Source organism: Citrus sinensis, chromosome 9 (assembly GCF_022201045.2).
Source record: "Citrus sinensis cultivar Valencia sweet orange chromosome 9, DVS_A1.0, whole genome shotgun sequence".
Lineage (NCBI taxonomy): Eukaryota > Viridiplantae > Streptophyta > Magnoliopsida > Sapindales > Rutaceae > Citrus > Citrus sinensis.
The window spans coordinates 23,664,083-23,686,077 of NC_068564.1; the positions used below are offsets into that span (position 1 = coordinate 23,664,083).

At 34.1% G+C, this 21,995-nt stretch overlaps 3 protein-coding genes across 6 annotated transcripts in view; 1 reads left to right on the forward strand and 2 right to left on the reverse strand.

The window, feature by feature from the left end:
* LOC102630070 (uncharacterized) overlaps positions 1-19,117 on the reverse strand; it is a 29,163-nt gene extending 10,046 nt beyond the window's left edge. The window contains exons 1-4 of one of the 4 annotated variants that reach the window (XM_015528476.3): positions 18,918-19,117; positions 18,518-18,588; positions 17,770-17,859; positions 16,838-17,084 (exon numbers count right to left, since the gene is read on the reverse strand). In XM_015528476.3, coding sequence (XP_015383962.1) covers positions 17,064-17,084; positions 17,770-17,859; positions 18,518-18,588; positions 18,918-19,047 — 312 coding nt within the window. In that variant the 5' untranslated portion in view covers positions 19,048-19,117 and the 3' untranslated portion in view covers positions 16,838-17,063. Of the gene's footprint in view, positions 1-16,837; positions 17,119-17,769; positions 17,860-18,517; positions 18,589-18,917 lie in introns of those variants that run through there. The other 3 variants (XM_015528477.3, XM_006464626.4, XM_052434501.1) reach the window with 3 other exon arrangements.
* Positions 1,228-4,884, forward strand: LOC102623095 (probable leucine-rich repeat receptor-like protein kinase At1g35710). The gene is made up of 2 exons (XM_006464822.4): positions 1,228-4,347; positions 4,444-4,884. Exons 1-2 carry the CDS (start codon positions 1,332-1,334, stop codon positions 4,737-4,739), a joined length of 3,312 nt encoding a protein of 1,103 aa, XP_006464885.3. The 5' UTR covers positions 1,228-1,331; the 3' UTR covers positions 4,740-4,884.
* Positions 19,118-19,987: 870 nt separating the features above from the next.
* LOC102629781 (uncharacterized) lies at positions 19,988-21,703 on the reverse strand. Its single transcript, XM_006464625.4, has 2 exons — positions 21,417-21,703; positions 19,988-20,442 (listed from the first exon to the last, which is right to left on the reverse strand). Exons 1-2 carry the CDS (start codon positions 21,556-21,558, stop codon positions 20,252-20,254), a joined length of 333 nt encoding a protein of 110 aa, XP_006464688.1. The 5' UTR covers positions 21,559-21,703; the 3' UTR covers positions 19,988-20,251.
* Between the last annotated feature and the right edge of the window lie 292 nt (positions 21,704-21,995).

Consider the following 21,995-nt stretch of genomic DNA (forward strand, 5'->3'; position numbering starts at 1 on the left):
TGCTGGTGCCTATGGTAGGTAAAGACCTATTGAGATTAAAGATCAGTTGGTGCGTTTGGCAGGGATGGAGATTGAAAATTTGTTGGTGCAATCAATCATTACAATTCCAATTCTTAGTCAATCCTCTTCACAATTATATTATATTATTATCTACTAATAAATTTTTACTGATTACCGTGGCCTTCCAAGGTTTTGTGTTTTGGATCTGATATATAATGGTTTCATTGTCAATACAATAATATATAATATTTTCAAGCATATAACTAAAAAGAAACGGAGGAAGATAACAAGGAAAAAAAAAAAAAAGAGAAACTTGTTCTTTTTATAGTTTCAGTTTTTTTAAATTATTATCTTGTTTTTGTTAAATTTCTTGTCTTTATTTATGTATGGCTAATTCATGTTTATATAATCAAAATGACTAATAAATTTTAATTTTTTTAAACAAAATTTGAAACTCCTCAAAATTATCTAAATAATTTTAATAATTTTAATATTGAACTGTGGCACTATCACAAATTCAAACCAGTTATGAACTAATGTCCTACCTGGTCCTATACTGGCTCTGCAGTGTATGGAAGCTGTTATGATTTTGTCAGAGTGAATATTATGACTAAATAGTATTGTAGTTGCTTTGATACGGAAGGTCTATTTTTCTATTTACTAAACGGACATAATCTATCGAGAGGCAAATGCCCTGTAAACAAGTTGGCCAGCCATGGTCCTAAAATGCAGAGAGCAATTTTCCCATTAATCATTAATTTTGATCACAAAATTAATTCTGTGTATGTCGTCGGTTGATCTTTTAAGCTCTTTTGGAAACATACATACAAATCTTTGTGGAAAAAGAGAAAATTAAGATTTTTTTCTTAAAAGCCGATGATACACAAAAAGAGAGAAAATAAGAAGAGGATACAAAATCTGTACATGTGATGAATTGTTAGACATTAAAAATATAAAATTGTTATCTTGAAAATACAATTTATAAGGAGTAATATTCTAGGATATAACGGTGTAAATTAATAAGGCCTCAATTGACGGATGATTAACCAACAAATAAATGAATCTATAATCTTTCCCTAGCAGCAAGTCCACTTTAGAGGTGTTGAAGACGCATTGACTTGTTGACGTCGCGTTGATTCTAAATTTCTAACTCGTTTGCTCTTGTGTGTAGTTACTATAAATTTGGCTTTCCGTCTGTTTCTTTGTACATAATTCTTAGATGTTTATTTCTACCTTGTCCAGCTAATCTTTAATAATTCTTGTTGTTCTCATCTTTACTTGTTCTGTGCTGTTTCTGCGACTACCAAGTCTCAGCTGATTTCAATTACGGAATGGCGTCACCAAAGTTGAAAAATAATTCAGTAATTTTCTCACTCGTTTTTCTGATTCTATTTCATATTTCAGATTTTCCACTCATTGTTTCTTGTGATTCTACGGAAGAAGCCCGTGCTCTTCTCAAATGGAAAACCAACCTTCAAAATCAAAATGGTTCTCTCCTGCCTTCATGGACTCTTAATAATCCCACCAAAATAAGCCCATGTGCTTGGTTTGGGATTCATTGCAACCATGCTGGAAGAGTCAATAGTATTAACCTTACAAGTGCAGGTTTAAAAGGTACGCTTCATGATTTCTCATTCTCATCGTTTCCTCATCTTGCGTACCTTGATCTTAGGATCAATCAATTCTTTGGAATCATCCCTCCTCAAATTGGTAACCTTTCTATGCTCAAGGTCCTTGGCTTATCCTTTAATCAGTTTTCTGGAAGTATACCACCAGAAATTGGCCACCTAACTCATCTTAAGTTGCTTTCCTTTTCCAAGAATCAACTAAGTAGCTTGATTCCTCATGAAATAGGTAGATTAATTTCTCTTAATGGACTTAGTTTATACTCAAACTTTTTGAAAGGCTCAATCCCTCCCTCTTTGGGTAACTTGACCAGCTTGATCTACATTGATATTGGCAATAATTTACTTTCTGGTTCAATTCCAAATGAAGTGGGAAGCTTGAAATCTCTTTCTGATCTACGATTGTCCAACAATTCACTCAATGGTTCAATCCCTTCTTCTTTGGGCAACTTAACCAACTTGGTGACCTTGTATCTACATATGAATGCCCTTTCTAGTTCAATTCCAGATGAAATAGGAAACTTGAAATTTCTTTCCGATCTACAAGTATCCTACAATACACTTAGTGGCGCAATTCCTTTTTCTTTGGGTAACTTGACTAACTTAGTTACCTTATATATTGGGATAAATGCACTTTCTGGTTCGATTCCTAATGAAATAGGAAATTTGAAATCTCTTTCAGATCTACGATTGGACTACAATACACTTAGTGGCTCAATTCTTTATTCTTTTGGTAACTTGACCAAGTTGGAGATCTTGTATCTAGATGTGAATGCCCTTTCTGGTTTAATTCCGAATGAAATAGGAAACTTGAAATCTCTTTTGGCTCTACAATTGAACTACAATACACTCAGTGGCTCAATTCCTTGTTCTTTTGGTAACTTGACCAAGTTAGTGATCTCGTGTCTAGGTACGAATGCCCTTTCTAGTTCAATTCTGGAGGAAATAGGAAACTTGAAATCTCTTTTGCATCTACAATTGAACTACAATACACTCAGTGGCTCAATTCCTCTTTCTTTAGGCAGCTTGACAAACTTGGCTACCTTATATTTCTCGACGAATGCACTTTCTGGTTCAATTCCAAATGAAATAACAAACTTAAGATCTCTTTCCGATCTACAATTGTCAGAGAATACACTCAATGGCTCAATTCCTCTGGCTTTGGGTAATTTAACTAAGTTGGTTAGCTTAGATTTGAGTATTAATAAACTCAGTAGCTCAATCCCTCTTTCTTTTGCTAGCTTGACCAGCTTGACTACCTTATATCTTTATGAAAATTCACTTTGTGATTCAATTCCAAAGGAAATAGGAGACATGAAGTCTCTTTCTATTTTAGATTTAAGCTCAAATAAACTCAATGGCTCAATCCCTCTTTCCTTGGCTAATTTAACCAACTCATTAAAAGTTCTTTATCTTTCTTCCAATCATATTGTTGGTGAGATTCCACTAGGACATGGCAAGTTTAGTTCTCTGATCCAACTAATTTTGAACAATAATGAACTTTCTGGACAATTATCTCCAGAACTCGGATCTCTTAATCAACTTGAGTACCTTGACCTATCTGCAAATACATTCCACAACTCAATTCCAGAAAGTCTCGGTAACCTGGTCAAATTACATTACTTGAATTTGAGTAACAATCAATTTAGTCAAAAAATTCCAAATCCGATTGAGAAGTTGATTCATCTTTCAGAGTTAGATTTGAGTTATAAAATTTTCGGAGAAGAGATACCATCTCAAGTATGTAGTATGCAAAGCTTGGAGAAGCTGAATCTCTCCCACAATAACCTATCTGGTTCCATTTCAAGATGCTTTGAGGAAATGCATTGGCTTTCATGCATTGACATATCTTACAATGCCTTACAGGGACTTATTCCTAACAGCACAGCATTTAGAGATGCTCCAATGTTAGCATTACAAGGGAACAAAAGATTGTGCGGAGATATCAAACGATTACCCCCTTGTAAAGCATTCAAGTCACACAAGCAAAGCCTGAAAAAGATTTGGGTTGTTATTGTGTTCCCTCTCTTAGGGATTGTTGCTCTTTTAATTTCTTTGATTGGATTGTTCTTTAATTTTCGACAAAGGAAGAATGGCTTACAAACACAACAGAGTAGCCCCAGAAATACACTAGGGTTGCTTTCGGTGTTAACTTTTGATGGAAAAATCGTGCACGAAGAAATCATTAGAGCAACAAAAAATTTTGATGATGAGCATTGTATTGGAAATGGTGGACAAGGAAGTGTTTACAAAGCTGAGCTACCAACTGGAGAAATTGTTGCCGTCAAGAAATTTCATTCCCCACTTCCAGGTGAGATGGCATGTCAGCAAGAGTTCTTGAATGAAGTTAATGCATTGACGAAGATACGGCATCGTAACATTGTGAAATTTTACGGCTTTTGTTCACATGCTCTTCACTCGTTTGTAGTTTATGAATATCTTGAAATGGGTAGCTTGGCCATGATCCTGAGTAATGATGCAGCAGCAGAGGAATTTGGTTGGACAAAGAGAATGAATGCGATAAAAGGTGTAGCTGATGCATTGTTATACATGCACACAAATTGCTTTCCACCAATTGTTCATCGAGACATATCGAGCAAGAATGTGCTGTTAAATTTAGAGTATGAAGCCCATGTTTCAGATTTTGGAATTTCCAAGTTTCTCAAGCTCGGCTTGTCCAATAGGACAGAACTTGCTGGCACGTTTGGATATATTGCACCAGGTTTGTACTTTATTCAAACTTGTAAATTATACGAATAAGAGATACAAGATTACCAGTTAAAAAACAAAAGTAATTCTTATCTATTTTTCTCTTCAGAGCTTGCATACACAATGAAAGTTACAGAAAAGTGCGATGTGTACAGCTTTGGAGTGTTAGCATTGGAAGTGATAAAGGGAAAGCATCCAAGAGATTTTATTTCCTCAATTTGCTCTTCATTATCTTCGAATTTGAACATAGCGCTTGATGAAATGTTGGACCCTCGACTTCCCACTCCATTGCGCAATGTTCAGGATAAATTGATTTCAATCATGGAAGTTTCCATATCATGCTTAGATGAGAGTCCAACATCTAGACCAACCATGCAGAAAGTGTCTCAATTGTTAAAGATTTAGTGCGTGCATGAATTGTTTATTTTTCTAAGTAATTGGTCTATCCCATATTTTTCGTTTCCCAACCTTTTCCATGACGAGGGATAAGGTTTCTAAACTTCATGTATCTTTTTCATTTTATGAATAAAGTCATCCTCATCTCATACGATTGTGGTTTAATTATTAACAGACTAAAGTGGTTACAATATAGAATCATGTATAAAGTGCAAAATCTTTGAATGGCGCCTTATGTATTCATTAATTGGCAAAAGAACATTCTCTGCTAATTTAAACTCTTACAATTATAAATACGAATATATCAGTGTTAGTTAATGAAGAACAATAATAAAGAAAAAGGATTTTGGCCTTACATGAATTAGAATGTACATGTATTAAAATATTCTTCAATAACTTCCTAAGTTCACAATCACCAATAGAGGATCCAAGCTTAACGTTTGTATTTGTGAAGGAATCAGGCCAAATTTATTCAATCAAACCCTAAGATCAGTTGATCATTGACCAATGTATCAAACCTAATCAAGATCACTCACAAATGAGTCTAAAGAATCAGAAGAAAGTAAAGCAAATTCAGAGCATTTTTTTAAAATTAGATGAACTTTACCAAAGCAAGGGATTTTACTAAGAAAGAAAAGAAAAGATACAATCAATTAGAGAGAGACGTAATAAATTTTAGTCCTTCATAAAGACATAGCACTCGAGAAATAGGCTCTTAAATAAGGAAAAAAAATTATAAATCAGGTCTAAGACAAAGTTAACTACTTCATGAAACAAGAATGAGCACTGTGCTCTCTCTCTCTCTCTCTCTCTCTCTCTTTTTCTTTCTAATTTTTAGTTACATACTTGCATTGCACCCACCCCTCCCCTACCCCAAATTAAACTTATCCCCTTAATCTTGCTTCCACTACGAGAGAAATAACCTCATAATAATTTAAGATTGGATTACAAGTTTAATTTACAAATGAGCCAATATTCACTCGTTAACTAATCACATTATACACAGCTTTAGTCGAAATTAGTCTAAGTTAGTTGAGTTAAATTTACAATCTAAACGACTCAGCAAATGAGTCCCACTGCAATGCCACGTTAACAAACTTGATAACAAGAGTTAGCGCCAAAAGACATGCGCATCTACATATCCAATTAACAATGGCCATAAAGATATGTATATTTGAAATATAATAATGTTAGGGATTCTAATATTTGAGTTCCAACTTCAGTTCCAACATTATGCGTCACTCATCTATTTAATGATAAATTTTATATCTTGTAAAATTATCTAGCCACTATCCAATAAATGAATGCCACATCAATTAGGAGTCAAATCTTTTGGATAAGAGTTTCATAAAGGTTCCATGCCGACCCTGGAATATCAACTGCACCTGTTGAAGATAAAAGAATCACTTTGCTTTATGAACACAGCCTCTGTTGATGAGCTACACATATGGGTTCTGAAGAATTCAGTCGAAAGCCTTTGGATTCTGAAACACAAGATCTCTCTTTCATCTGGTTGGTTCAATCCATGGCTGGTTGTAGAGGGTATCTGCGCTACATATATCATAGTAACTTTAAATGGTATATCTACGCTCCTATTGGTATAACTTGGAAACTGAGGAGCTGAGGCAAATTGCCCAGGATTGTAATAAATGGGAGGCCTGCTGTTTACACACTGTTTCGTTCATTGATGAGTTAGGAACAGACTTCCAAATTAAATTCACTGGATTTGTTGCTGAAAAACAGAGGCAAGAGAAGAAAAATAACAGCTTAGAGTAGAAGCTCTCTCAAGAAGGTCGTCAGAGCTACATCCGAAGGCGCCTGCATGGGGAAATACTTCCCATTGAACAAATCAAGAGAACAGTACAAAAAAAGTCAAGATGGGATGAGTACTTTTTCTTTTTAATTTAAATAATCTTGCCCATAGTTGTGATTTACATTTGAGACATTTTAGCAGTAAAAAAACTTTATTAAAATGTAAATTCCTCACCTAGTAAGAAAATATTGAATATTTTTGTATGTAATTGTCTTATCATTAAACGACGAAATATCCATATTCACATTGGAGCATATTGTTAATCACAAAACAGTCAATCAACACTATTCTTAGTGGATCGTCAAGGCCATAATCCACCAAGTAAAAGACATCACTCATGTGATGGGCGATGGTTTAAAAAGAAATCGAATTATATACCCAAAAAATTATCGTGTATTCTAAAATATGAATCAAACGGTAGTAACGGAACATAGGAAGCTATCAGCTATCAACGAGTATGTGCGGGGTGACCTCTTCCGGCACTAGCAACACATTTGTGCAATATAATATTCAGTGCACATGTTCTAATAATAACTACTAAACGTAAGGATGAAATGCTCAAGTTGAAACATGTCAAGACCATTCTAATGAACTATACCGCAGCAAGTTCAATTCCTGCACCAGATACAACTAGCTCATTACTGAAAGAGAGAAATTTATAAGCGGAGCACACGACTGGGGAGCCATGAAGTTGATATCTCTTGAAAAGCTCATATGACAAAAGCAGATATTTGTTAATTAGTTAATTCAGAGAGAATCCGTTAAAATAAGGGGAGAGGAAGGGAAAATAAATCTTAAATGCCACATGCCATAAATCTTAAATCCGTTAAAAAAAAGGGTAACGGAAACTTAGATAAGCACGTACCGGATTCAAACCCCAAGTCTATAATGGCATTTAAGTCGTACTAGACTTGTCACGTTGTTGCAACAGATTATCCAACAACTTTGAAAGTTTTTCCCTGTTAGAGTTTTAGATTCTTCAATGTCAAGGGAAAGATATCCATAACTTTTGCCACTCCATTGATAAAAGGCTTTGTTTTTACAATGTCTTTCAGTGGGGGATAGGGGATAATTTTGATAAAGAATTGATTCATGCAAACAGCTTATTCTATCTGGATTATGATTCATTGGGGATTTCTATATTTCTGATGGGGTTTCTGCATTTTTTTGGGTTATCCTCCTTTCATTCTGGATCAGTTCATTATGGGAAAACAAATATAAAAATATGAACAACGAATAACAACTAAACTTCTACCATACACTGTGTTTGAGAGGTAAAAAGTGAGCACAACCAGAGGTTGCCTCGTGCAAATCATGCTTTCCTTAGTTAAGGCACAATCGTGGTCTCCTTAGTTAAGGCACAAGGGGATTCGCTCGTGGAGAAACCTCCTCTTCTTCGTTTGCAGAAGGTCAAGCATACGTGGCCGGTTGGTTGATGCGAGGAGGAAACCTGCACCAAGTCAACTGTGAGGCTTGCTCAAAAGCCAACCCGCGATTTTTTCCAAGATATCTGGGCACGAAACCAATTCACCAACGATCATGTAGTGTATCCATGCACGATCATGTAGAACATCCACTTACTAACGTGCATCGATATTGGGGCGTTGGTTTTGGCTACTATAAAAGCCCCAACTAGGTAAGTGAGGGTTTCTTCTTTTCTTTTTTTAGCTGAACTTTCTCTCTTTCTCTATTCAACCCCTCTCCTTTCATTGTTCTCAGAGATTAAATAAAAGGCTTTCTTATTAAAAAAATCAAACAAAGTTAAGCTATGTGAGTAGTGGAAAAAGTTTTTTCCAAAGGGCCGGCAATTGATTTGAGCGTCGGAGGGTCACGCCAGAAAAACATCCGGCACCCCATCTAATTGTTTGTTGTAAACGAATGTGGATTTACTAGGAGGTGCACGTTGTCGAAACAATTAAAGCGTTGAGGTAAGGAGGTGCGAACAGGATCCGTCTTCCATCAAACTAATTCAAGCATTAAGGTGGTCATCTGGTCGTACCAGGGCTCAACCAAATTTTGCATCAACATACTGCTACTCTCTTGATGTCAAAACTTTAAAAAATTGATGTAAAAGTTGAAAATAGTCTGGAGAAACGTGTTGTCTGTGTGTGCATGTTTCCTAATTAGTTTTTTTTTTTTAATTTTCTTAAACAACAAATCTGACCATCCATTTCTCAGAACCGAATTCTCATGTGAGTGGGTTTGTTGCCATATCTCTTATTTTCAAGATAAGAGATTTTATTATCTCAATAAGATATCGCCCATCAATCTCAAAAAACCATCAATATGTTCTTATAATACCACATGTAACACACTTTTCAGTCAATATGTTCTACTAATTAGAGACGTACCCGATGAATTTGCTGGCATGCTGTATCTTTCAACGCAAGACTGAGAGCAAAACACACCTCCAAACTTTATTTATAGGCAGCTTTATTTATATTCAACTAATTAGCATTCACATCTAATTATAAGGGAGAATGATATTTTAAATCCTCTTAAAACTTACTCATAGTATTTTAAATTCTAAATAGATTTTTTATACCCTTTTAAAGATTAGCGTCTTGAACTTTCGTACGATTGTATTTAAATATTAAGGTTTTGAACTTTTTAAGGTCCGTTTGAGACTATTTTTGGGAGATTCAAAAATAATATTAAAATCTAAAAGTTAATTTTGATATTTAGTAAATTTTTTCATAACAAATTTTGAAAAGGGAAAGGAGTAGCTTTTCAAAATATGATTTTGAAAATCAATTAATGTTTTATACAATTCTATAAATTCTCATATATGTCATAGAAATTCAAAATTATTCTTATTAATTAGGAAATAAAAGTATTAGCTTTAAAGAGATTATTATAATAAGATAACAAAATAAAAAAATAAATTAAGAATATAAAATATTTATTTTAGTTATCAAATATTATATGTACATAATAAAGAATATTTTATATACATGTTGTTTATAGATGTGCAAATAAATTTTATTAAACATTATATCTAATTCAGTTATTTACATTATTACATCAATTCAATAGTAAGTTTTACAAACACATATATGATTGCTTTTAAAATTTCTAACACTTTTGAAAACCAATTTTAGCAAACATGTAACTGATTCTCTTTATCATTGATAATTTTTACAGCACAACTAACACCAATTATTTTAAAAAGTTATAAATTACCAAACTGACTCGTAGATAGATTGTATTACTTCTACAGTTTTAAAATATGGAGGGAATGTTTGGACTTATGATTTTAACTTAAATCTAGACATCAAAATCTATCATTTATTAAATTTAATCTCAGGATTGAGAGAATTACTTATGTCTTATCCAAATTCTATTAAAAAAGACAATAAATGAAAATATGAACTGCATAGTTTTAGAAAAAGAAATGGAGAGTCTATTTCAAAAAAAAAAAAATCCTCATACTGGCGAATCGCGTGTTTTTCCCTAAAGAAATCAAGTCAACAGATTATCTATTTCAAACCAGTATTAAAAAATAAAATATCATGCCTGCAGTTCATCTCTTCTTCGCTTTATCATTGTTATTGATCTCTTCTTCTCTTCCACTGCTTTTTAACCCCCACTCAGTTTTGGCCTTTCCGGTCTGATGGAATTTCTAGATTAATTGATTATTATTGCTGGACTTAATTTTAATAAAAAGCATTTTTAATAATTTGTTATTATTTTAAGTGAATTGTTATAGTAGCCTGAAAAAGTTTGTGCCACTACTTTGATTGATTGCTGGACTCTTTCTAGCCAAAACGCGGGGTCTTCAGTTGAACTTTGTTCAGATTCAATTATTTCATCACTGATCCATTCTTGCGCAACGAATAAGATTCTAAACCCCTTCCCGCCCCCCCCCCCCCCCTTCCTATAAAGAATGTCTAATTTTTCACGTTGGAAAGTTTTCTCTGGTTTGCATGACGTAGCATATTTTCCTGTTGAGGCCGTATCTCGTATTTCTGTTGCACTTACTCAATAAATGTAGATTGATTTTATGTAATCATGCTTCCTCCTTCAGCTCCTTGCTGTAATTATTCCTATTGTGTGTTCTGGAGCTTTTATCTGGTGGGCAAGTCGGGACATCGTTCAGGACTCTGTTGTCTTCTTTAACTTTTCGGTTCCTCGTTCCCTATTTTCTTCCACTGACTTTATGGAACCCTATAAACTAGGGGTGCGCATATCGGGTTTCGGTTCGGATTGTTCGGTTTGGGTTTTAACCCGATCGGGTTAGAGAATTGAACTCAATCGTGTTGAAAATGCCAACCCAACCCGAACCGATTTAGTTCGGTTCGGTTCGGTTTGTAATTCGGATCGGATTGATTCGGGCTAGTTTGGGTTAGAACAATTCAATCTAAAAATTCAGATTAGAACAATTTAATCCATAAATTCCACCAAAAACTATTTAAAATCCAAAAATCTTAAATCCAAACATCCTTAACAACAAACATCAACTAAAATAATCCTTAACAACATTTCAACAATTTTTTTTAAAGTTAATAAAACATAAAACATGTAGTCAAAGAGATTTTTTTTTCTTTAATACACACACACACACACACACACACACACACACACACACACACACACACACACACACACACACACACACACACATATATATATATATATATATATATATATTTTGGCTTAACAACAAACATCAACTAAAATAATCCTTAACAACATTTCAACAAATTTTTTTATGTTTTAATAAAACATAAAAATGTAGTCAAAGAGATTTTTTTTTCTTTAATATATATATATATTATTTTTAAAAGCCAAAACTTAAAAAAAAAATTCAATCCGAACCAAATTTTAACCTAAATAAATTGATAGTTTGAATCCGTTTGTGTTACACAGTTTACCCAAATCAAACCGAACCCAAAATAAATTTTAAATTTGATTCGGTTCGAATTAACCTGATCGGAACGATGACCCCTACTATAAACCTTTTACTTTCATGTAAAAATATCATATGTTGATACGTCACTCGCTTCAGTTTTATGCTCGGTCATCCTCTGACAAGTTCAATAAATGAAATAGTAAAATAAAATATTAACTTTTCTAGCCCTCATGACACTTATACTTCCTGTAGTGGGCTGTAGTGGATATTCACTTACGATAAACAGAAGCAGAAAATGTGGTAGCGGAAGCACAACAATAATTTACGAAATATCTCATGATAATGATAAATAGACAGATAATAACGCTTCATAGTGAGATTATGATAACACCTTACAGTAATAATGCTTTACAGCAAGATTATAATAATACCTTACAGCGAGATTAGATAATATGCTAATTCAAAGGATTATTCCACAAGAGAGATCTGGATAAATAATTTTAAAAGAATTATAAAAAAGTAGTTTTTTTATTATCAAATGTTATCAAATAAATTAATCGAACAAATTACATAACCAACTCTATATATAGTTGAGCAAATCCAATAGCCTAAAAAAACTAAAATATGGAAATAGAATATTATCTAAATAATAACAAAAAAAACTTAGATAAAATAGGGTAAATGCTTGTTTAGTTCTTATAATTTGAGTTAAGTTTTCATTAAGTTCTTATATTTTAAAAAAAATATTTCTCAAGATATCTCTGCTTTTAAGCATGTTACACTCTTACCCTTGCATTTTTCTTTATTTTACAATAATACCCTAGCAATAAAATTCATGGGGATATTAATAAAAAGAAAAAAAATAATTTATTAAATTAACCTTAAAAGTAACATAAAAATTTACACAAAACTTTTGTATTTTTACCTTTAGGATTAAATTGGCAAATTATTATTTTTTTTTATAAAATAGCTATTAGTAAGATTGTTATAAGGATATATAACATTGTTTTAAGTTGATTGATATTAATTAATTTATAAATAATTATTAGTAATATTATTGCACAAGCACAAAATTAAATATTAATTCTTACACATGATATTTATTGGTTAATTTATTAATAAATAATTATAGGTTAATTTGTTAATTAACTTTTTTATACATAAATTAATTAATTGTCAAGAACATTGTTGTACGTGTATTATTGTACAAGGAAATAAAAAGTAAGGGTAAAAATATAACATATTTAATTTTAGAGTGTTTTGAGGTAATTTTAAAAATATAGGAACTAAATGGATACTGAAGTCAAAATTTAAGGATTGAACAAGTATTTATCCGATAACATGCTAAAATAGGATTATAATAAAATCTAATTAATAGAAATTAAAACACTTGCTAAAATAATTGAACTTAAAATAATTGTACTACATCACGGTTCGGCGCTGCACATGTATCTTCCATCAAAATGCTTCTATGTAAATTTTTCTTGTTTGGGAACAATTCCTTTAAGATGTCTTGAGCTAGCTTATTGATTCATGACTAACGTCCTTTCTTTTTGTTCCATCTTTTTCGCTGCATGGTATATGTACAGTGCCAATCTGTGGGATTGATTTGCAGATATATTCAAGAAAACTGTTGGCTGTTAAGTCGTGAATCGTGATGCGAATCAAAACAAGCTTCAGCAGAAACGGCATCATTTGACAGTGTCGGTTAATTTGAATTAAGAAGCACCGAAACGGCTCCCTTCAGCTGCGTTTTGACTTTGCATTTAGTCAATCAAACTCTATTCTTGGTGGAACTCCTCGCATTGTTGTTGTTCATTGAGGCTATAATCCACTAAGTAATATACATCACCTTATTTGACGGGCGATGGTTTAAGAAGAAATTGAATTATAAACCCAAAAACTTACCGTGTATGCTAAAATACGGATCAAACAGTAGCAATGGAACATAGAAAGCTATAAGCTGTGAACGAGTATGTACAGCAGGGGAACCTCTTGCCGGCACTAGCGACACATTTGTGCTATATAATATGCAGTGTACATGTTTAATAACAACTATCAAACATAAGGCTAAAATGCTCAAGTTGAAACATGTCAAGACCATTCTAATGAACCACAGCGCACCAAGTTCAATTCCTGTACTAGCTACGAGTAGCCCGCTACTGAAAAACACAAATTTGATTAGCGAAGCACGCGATTGAGGAGCTATGGAGTTGATGATATCTCTTAAAAAGCTCATACAACAAAAGCAGATAATTGCAACATATACCTCTTCTTTCTTGCCCTTCTTCCCACTTATAAAGAACTTGCACATCAAAATGGGAACGTGATTGATACTTTAGTCCATCCTGCACAACCCTATACATTCCCTTTCCCACCGGCAAACTAAAAGATGGGCGATAAAGAATTAGAAGATGCAGAAACAGAAGCGACTTTTAAATAGGACTTATCCACTGCTCAAAGTTACAAGTCCTAGTAGACCTATCATATGCCCTCGTTCGACCAGGTGGCTATGCTATGATCTCCACTTCAACTTAGTAAAGGTCATTATTTGTCTAAGTTGAGAGGCCTAATCTCCAATTTGCAAATGTAAATCTTCTCTCATCATTCTCAAACTTGGAAGTGCTATCGCCTGCTCTTTAACAGAAAGCTTACACATAGACAAGCATTTACAACCACCAAACAGATCGAATAAAAAGAAACTTATGACATTTTAGTTAAATTTTAGTATCTCGAGAAAAATATACAGATCATAGCGTTTCATCTGGGGCCAGGGATCCCCAGCGAACAATTAGGGACAGAGATGAAGAGCAAATGAACTGACTCAGCACATGCGTTTTAAACTTTTTGAGTGATTATATTTCTTAGAATGGCTTTGTATACTAATTATTCTGTGTCTGTTATATAGTTCTATGTTCTTTTTATACTCACAGAATTTGTAACGGTAAACTTGGAAGCCAATTTTACACGTAGTAAGGATCTTGATAAAGTAAAGTAACTGGGCACAAGTAGGAATACTAATTAAAAATAATTATTATAATTAGAGGATGGGCAAAGCCCAAATCATTTTTCCCTTTTTTCTCCAATTTCCTACTTTCCTAAAATTCGAACTAGGGTAGCGAGTCCCTGTAAAGGTAGGAATACTAATTCAAATGGGAATATTCTTTCCTATATTATAACGGAAAATCTGATGTGTTACCGATATATAAGTGCACACAAACACAACTGCCTTCTGTGTGACGTTACCGAAAAAATAATTTCGCAGGAATGGATGAGAATGTGGAAGCAGCTCTAGTCACGGAATTGGCGCAACGGCTTAGTGTTGCTGAGATAGAAGGGCGATACTTGCCTCGTCACATTGTTCATTATATTCTGGAGCAACTTCCCCTGAAATCTCTTGCTAGATTCCAGAGTGTTTGCAGGAACTGGCGCTATATGATCTCTGACCTTGATATAATTTTGCAATGGATGAGAATGTGGAAGCAGCTCTAGTCACAGAATTGGCGCAACGGCTTAGTGTTACTGAGATGGAAGGGCAATACTTGCCTCGAGACATTGTTCTTAATATTCTGGCGAGACTTCCTCTGAAATCTCTAGTTAGATTCCAGAGTGTTTGCGAGAACTGGCGCGGTATGATCTATGACCTTGATGCCATCCTAGTTCAACAATCGATGTCTAAGGTGACGATTACGTATGGAAGTGCAGATGGTAGGTGCTTATTTTTCAAATTGAAAAATAACAACAGACAAGTTTGTAGTTTGAGCTTGAAAACAGAGTACATCTGGGCTGAGAAAGCCTGCAGCAACAAGTTTGTACTATTCTCGGCGGATGACAACGGTCGCAGGCTGCTATCCGTCTATAATGCCATCACCGATCAGTTTAGGCTAGTGCCGGAAATTCCATCAATATTCCACACGACAAGATATGTCTACTCGTTAGTATATGATGCATCCGCGGAAACATGTAAGGTAATCTTGTTTCATTGTGAAGATTTCATTCAACATTGTTGCATATATAGCTTCAATGATGATGGTCAGTGGGGATCCGGAAGTAGCGGAGATTGGAGGACGCTGCAACTTCCTTGTTCACAGAAAATAATGAAGTCGCCGAATTCTGCAATAGATGTAAACGGTATATTGTATTGGGTTGCGAAACCTGATTTTGAAGATTATGGTGGTTTTATACAGCCGATGGACATTGCAGCAGAGAAGTTCAAGACGTTCATAGAGGTTCCATGCCAACCCTGGAAAAAGAATTGCCACTTGTTGCAGATAAAAGAATCGCTTTGTTTTATGAACACAGCCTGTGTTGATGAGTTACACATATGGATGCTGAAGAATTCAGACAGCCTTTGGATTCTGAATCACAAGATCTCTCTTTCATCAATGGTTGGTCGACCAATTTCTTTAAGCAGCTTTCTTCACCACAACTTCAATCCGTGGCTGGTTGTGGAGGGTATCGGCACTACGTATATCATGGTAACTTTAGATGGTATATATGTGCCCTATTGGTATAACATTGAAACAAAGGAGCTGAGGCATATTTCCATGGCTGGTAAAGATTTGGCGCCTTTCTGTGAACCTTTCATGCTGGGGCAGAGATTTGAACTGACTTTTAATATTTCGGAGGTCTTCTGTTTAAGGACTATTTCATTCATTGATGATTTACGACCAGACTTCCAAAGTAAATTCAGTGGATTTATTATTGCTGAAAAAGAGAGGCAAAGAGAGCGAGAGCAAGAGCACGAACAGCTCAGAAGCGAGGCTCTCTTGGGGAAATCATCAGAGTCTGAAACTGCCGCTCCCGCTGCACCTACCCCTGGGCGAACATCATCAGACCCTGAAACTGCCGCTCCTGCTGCACCTCCCCCTTGGGGAACATCATCAGAGCCCGAAACTGCCACTCCTGCTGCACCTACCCCCGGCAGCTATGTCCCCAGGCGCCTGCGTGGGAAAACTTCCAGGCCCCTGCGCGGGAAAACCAAATGTTCTTAATTGTTCAAGTAGATGATTAGGATTGCCATTGAATAAAAGTTTCCTTGGCTATTTTTGTTCTGATTGTGCTTAATTTTTTTTTTTTTCCTATCATCGAAAGGAACTCATACTAAATTAACATACCGTTCTCATATAGTTAATTCATAAATTTGGAATACGATCGATTGCTAGAATTACGCCATCAACATGGACTCTACATTGTTCCTCGATTTCTTTCGGCATTGATGGAAAATTATTTGCCGCTAGTTTGACAACTTCATTCTCTGTTGTAATGATTTGATTGATATTTCTTCATTTGTCAAGAGATACTTGCACTTCTATAAACAAAGATTGTTTTAATTTGAAGTAAGAAATTGAATGTGCATCAAACTGCTAGGGCCTTGACTAGCTTCCATCAAGATCCTTGTATTGCAATCTTCTGTGACAATAAAAAGTTAGAATGAGTAGCTATTGAAACTAATCGTCCCATTCATTATTAAGGACATACGGAATGGTGTACATGGTAATTCAAACGTTAAAACCACCACAAGAAAGAACTACAAAGTAGAAGCTGAGAATCATCATCCATCAATTTTCAGTAACGTAAAACTAAAAACCACCCGCAACTATACGGCCTCATTGCATATCTTTATTTTGGCAGAATTTTTATGGATGTGTCCAAGACTGCCGGAAGTCTAGTGTGATGCCTCTCCAACCTTCTGCCAAGAATTATGAGAGAAAAAGTCAGACCTGGCAAAATAATTTTCTTGCAATATTAGTGGCACGCATATTGTATCTCTTGGCCAAAACAAGAAAATATTGAATATTTCGTGTCAGTGAATCATTAAGCCAAGAAAGAGACATGTCAGCCATATTCACATTTCTGGAGCAGATAGATAATCACTAAACAGTCAAATAACCAATCAACTATATTCTTGGCGGGAACTCCAAGCATGGTTGATGACATCCAGGCTATATTCCAAAAAATAACAGGAAATACTTGTGATGGTTTGACAAGAGATTGAAATATATACCCAAAAACTTATCGTCCAATTAAGTGTAAATAAAATCTGGGGCAAACAGTATTGATGGAACACAGAAAGCTATAAGCTGTCAAAGTGTGTGAGCAGATAAACTTCTAGCTGTGTTCAATAATCTTCTGTATACATGCTATAATAATAACTATTAAGCATAAGGCTAAAATGCTCGAGTCAAAAAATGTCAAGACCATTCTAATGAACCATGCCACATCATGTTCAATTCCTGCACTAAATAGTAAATAATAGCAGCACATTACTCAAAATAAGCAAATTTGATAAATGAAGCACGTGATTTGAGGATCTATGGAGCTGATATCCCCTAAGAAGCTCATATAACAAAAGCAGATAATTAAAAAAATACCTCTTCTTTCTTGTCCTTCTTCTCTCCGGTGAAGAACTTGTAACCTCCATAAAAAAGTAAACCCCAGCCAGTTGCAGAGATGATCACGAACTGCAAACGACAAAAATTATAAACACCCTTGATCATATCATCTAGCAATTTAAATTATGGGTTACTTCTTGATCATGCCTGATCATGCCATATCAAAAATGCAAAAAAGCTAACTATTTCTACGTCATCACATGTGAAACTAACTGCATTAGACATAAAAATATAACAATTCAATTATATATTTATTTTTATTTTTATTTTATTTTATATATGAAACTGAAAATGTCCAACTTGTACCAATAATGAAAATGGCTCATTTACGATTTTTTTAACCCCCTTTTTCACAGACCTGCCTAATTTTCATAATTTTTCTTTGCAATGAGTGGCAGATGCTGGCCAGCATAAACCCACAAATACAAACAGATAATCCTACAATGATAAAATCATATTCAATCTCTGGCTACCTCAACTTCTTTAAATATTGAACCATGAAGATGAACTCAAAATACACCACAATAGATCATAATAAGTTCGTCTCAACTTACACAATTAAGAAATTACTAAGCTATGATTGACAAAATGAAGTACACAACATAAATATGGGAATCTTAATGAAAATTATTTCACAATGTAAACGGTGAAAGATGGCTATCTCATCATCAACCATATGATAACCATTTCATAACATACAAGACCTAGCTTACAAAAACCTTCTTACATGTTCTTCTTTCCATTTAGATGGACTCAAAGGGTCCTCCCAAAAATTCACCTTCGGAGGTCCATGATGGTCTGCAATTCAACCAAAGCATCCAAAGCAAACAACTATCAGTGAAAATGATTCATTTTCTACCGAAACGATATTACATTGTCAATAGCAATTTTTTTTGTTTTCTAAATGAAGGGCATATCTTCCACTAGATCTTTAAATATCAAAAACTAATAATTCCAGATTCCAGAAAAGAAAAAGAAATGCTTTTGAAGCAATATAATATTTTTGTTATTATATGAATCAAGCTCAATAAAAATACGCCTTTTTAGAACATAATAATGAAAATATTAAATACGAAGTAGAATTTGGCATTGATTCCCAAAAACAAAAAAAAGGTGCAAATCATTACCGCCGCCGCCGGCAAGACCGCGCCGATGGATGAGAGAAGCGGCTTGAGAAGATGATGCTGAAGTGGATTTTGAGGAGGAGAGCCGAGCCAAGTTTGCGGCTTGGCGAGCCGTTGCTGTCCACGCCGACATGGAAGAAGAGAGCTTGAGACTAGAGAGAGTGTTTGTGAGTCTAGAAATTGCGAGAAGAAAGAACGACGATGAGTGAAAATGACAAAATGTAATAAAACTGAGGAATTACGAATTGTCGAGATTGCCCCCAAATGTTGCTGTTATTACATGGAAGACCTTGCAGTTCCTCGCTTGAGTAGGAACGCTTTCGGGGCGGACAAAAAATAAACCGATCCTTACCAAGGAACCGGTTTGGTTCAGTTCAATTTTTTACCTTTTCGTAAGTATTTTTAATTTTGATTCGTTTTTATGAAGAGCCTAAATTCAACATCTCAAGGATGAAACTGATTCCGACACCGGCTTTAGAATTTTTAACCCATCATTAATTTGTGATAATATTTTTATTTATTTATTTAATATTAAGTAAAAAAATAAATATAAAACCTAGAATCATTCAATAAATACATATCATGTGTTTTAAATTACTTTTCTCCATCTATTATTATTGGTCCATTTCAAAGTGTATACATCTGAAAATACTACTTGATGAACAATCGAATAATTTAATGCACCTGCCCACACCCAATATAAAATTTTCTCGTTATTTTGTACCAAGTTATCATGATTTAAAATTTTAAGTAATTGAGTTTTGTATTATGTATACAAGAAAAATAAGTTATCTCACGGTTGATGTTGTTCAAAGAGTACCGGACCTATACAAAGCATTTCTATTTAAGTGCACCTTATTAAGAATTTCTATTTAGAAGCACCTTATAAAGGCATTCTCACAAGCGCAAACCCAAACTAAAATTACAACATTCAAAACATACTATTCCCTTTTCTTTTGGCGATCTTTCAAGAATCACATGCTTAAATGCCTACAGCATTTTGGTCTCCATAACTTCCAGTTTTAGTTCATAGAACAAACTTGTTTATGAAACAATAAAAATAACAAAAAGTGTGAGAGAACAAAATGCAAAGTACCAATATATCATTAAGGCTTCATATATAATCAGTGATCACTGTAACATGATATATCTGCAGTAAACAGTTTTACATATTGCATTAATTATGCAATATATCTGATTTTTCTTTATAGCTAAGGTTAGTCAACTCAACCCCATATTATAGCCTAGATCGAATGAAAATTCTTTTCTCCTTGGTTTTCGGAAGATCAGATCCCTTAATGCCTTCATTTGGTTTCTTCTGCTGAGGCATTGATCCTTTATTTAGTAGGTTTCACTGATGTCTTGTTTTGTGGCTTTATGTTGTTCATGAGTTCCTGCATTTCTTCCATCTTTACTTGCATCTCCTCTGCTGATTCAGTATCTCTGCATTTCTTTTTATAATCTAACAGAAGGGGCTGTGGTTGATACTTCAATCCATCCAGCACAGCCTTATACACTTTCTTCCCACCTGCAAACTCATAAATGGGCAAAACAAATTTTTATGAATTATTTATCAATGCTTAAAGTTCCAAATCCTAGTAGAAAAATTGTATGCGCAAGTTTGACCAGGTGCCTATGAGAAGGCCTAGTCTCTAATTTGTAAATGTAATCCATATTTAGAGAAACAAACACCACACACATCTTGCAGTTCATCTATCAGGTTCTGCACTCTCAAACATATCACCTGCTCTTTCACAGAAGCACAAAAACAAAGCATTTGCAATGTAAAACAAATCGAATATAAAGCAAAATGACTGAAGAGCTATGCATTCTGCTCCACACGACAGATTCCAAAAGTCCAACATGAGGATGTAGTCATATAGCTATCAATTTGTATATGAATAAAGATATTCTCATATTGTTATTGCCTCCCAAAAGGAATATATAAACAAAAACTAACAAGCGAGTATGTGAAAATTTCATAGCAAAACTGCTAAAAATTCCTTAAACTGTTACACATGTTCCAGGCAAATAACTGCGTATTAGCATCTAATTTTCATCATCATTTGATTACTTTCTTTCCGTGTTAAGATAGTTTCCCAAATTCAGAAACAATGCAGAGCCATCCTTCCTGCACTTAAACTAAGACACACTAAAAACCTAACCTCCTTAGAAAATTACAGTATTGAATTTCAAAGAATTACAATGAATTTCAGTCAGAATCAGATCTCAACAATCATTATAAATTACAGAGAATCTGAAGTTGAACCGTACAAATATGGATCTGTATAAATTCAACAAAATGAATATTTATGTTATGACCATAAAGTTTCTACTCTAGACTGTTAATTAATTAAAATACAGAAAAGTACAAAATTCTATCAACCTCCAAAAAACTAACTTCATCACATAATATTGAAATGCAGAACGGAATAATACGAAATTTATTGAAAATAAATCAAATTAGCTCAAAAGTATAAACAAAGAAAAAGTAGCACTAACCAGTGAAGCCTTTGAAAGAGACGTTGACGGCGGAATCGAGGGCGAATTCGGTGAAAATTTTCAGGAATCCCCCGATCTTCGCTCGACGATCCAAATTGCTGATTGGATGTTGATCTTTATAGACTTTAACGGCGTCTGCCATGCCGGTGACGGAGAAGATATACGCGCCTTGTACTGTTTGGTTCTAACAGTTTCGCGACAGATTTTGATTTTGCTGTTTACAGGGGAACGCAAATCCTTAGTCTAATCAAAAGTATTTAAGTCAATAGGCTTTAGCTTAACGGTCAACCTCTGCTCACAATTTTTCTAAATTGTGAGGATCAAGTTCTCATTAATTTAAAATTTTTTTTAATAAAATATTATATATAATTGGTAAAATTTATTTATAATTTTTTCTCTATTGTAAAATATGAGTGGAGCACAGATATTTTTCAAATTATTTGTCTAAATATATATTTTATAGATTGTAAATATATATATAATACAGTAATATGATATGTAATTAATATTAAAAATAAAAAATATTTAAATACTTCTTTCATTTATCTAAGAAGTTCTAAAATATTTCTTTTTTTTTTC

Excerpts from the sequence above, each read along its gene's own strand:
- LOC102629781 (XM_006464625.4), bottom strand. The coding sequence starts at position 21,558 with ATGGCAGACGCCGTTAAAGTCTATAAAGATCAACATCCAATCAGCAAT. Across the intron at positions 20,443-21,416 it reads CTCTTTCAAAGGCTTCACTG|GTGGGAAGAAAGTGTATAAG; the intron begins GTTAGTGCTACT and ends ATGAGTTTGCAG.
- LOC102623095 (XM_006464822.4), top strand. The coding sequence starts at position 1,332 with ATGGCGTCACCAAAGTTGAAAAATAATTCAGTAATTTTCTCACTCGTT. Across the intron at positions 4,348-4,443 it reads GTTTGGATATATTGCACCAG|AGCTTGCATACACAATGAAA; the intron begins GTTTGTACTTTA and ends TTTTCTCTTCAG.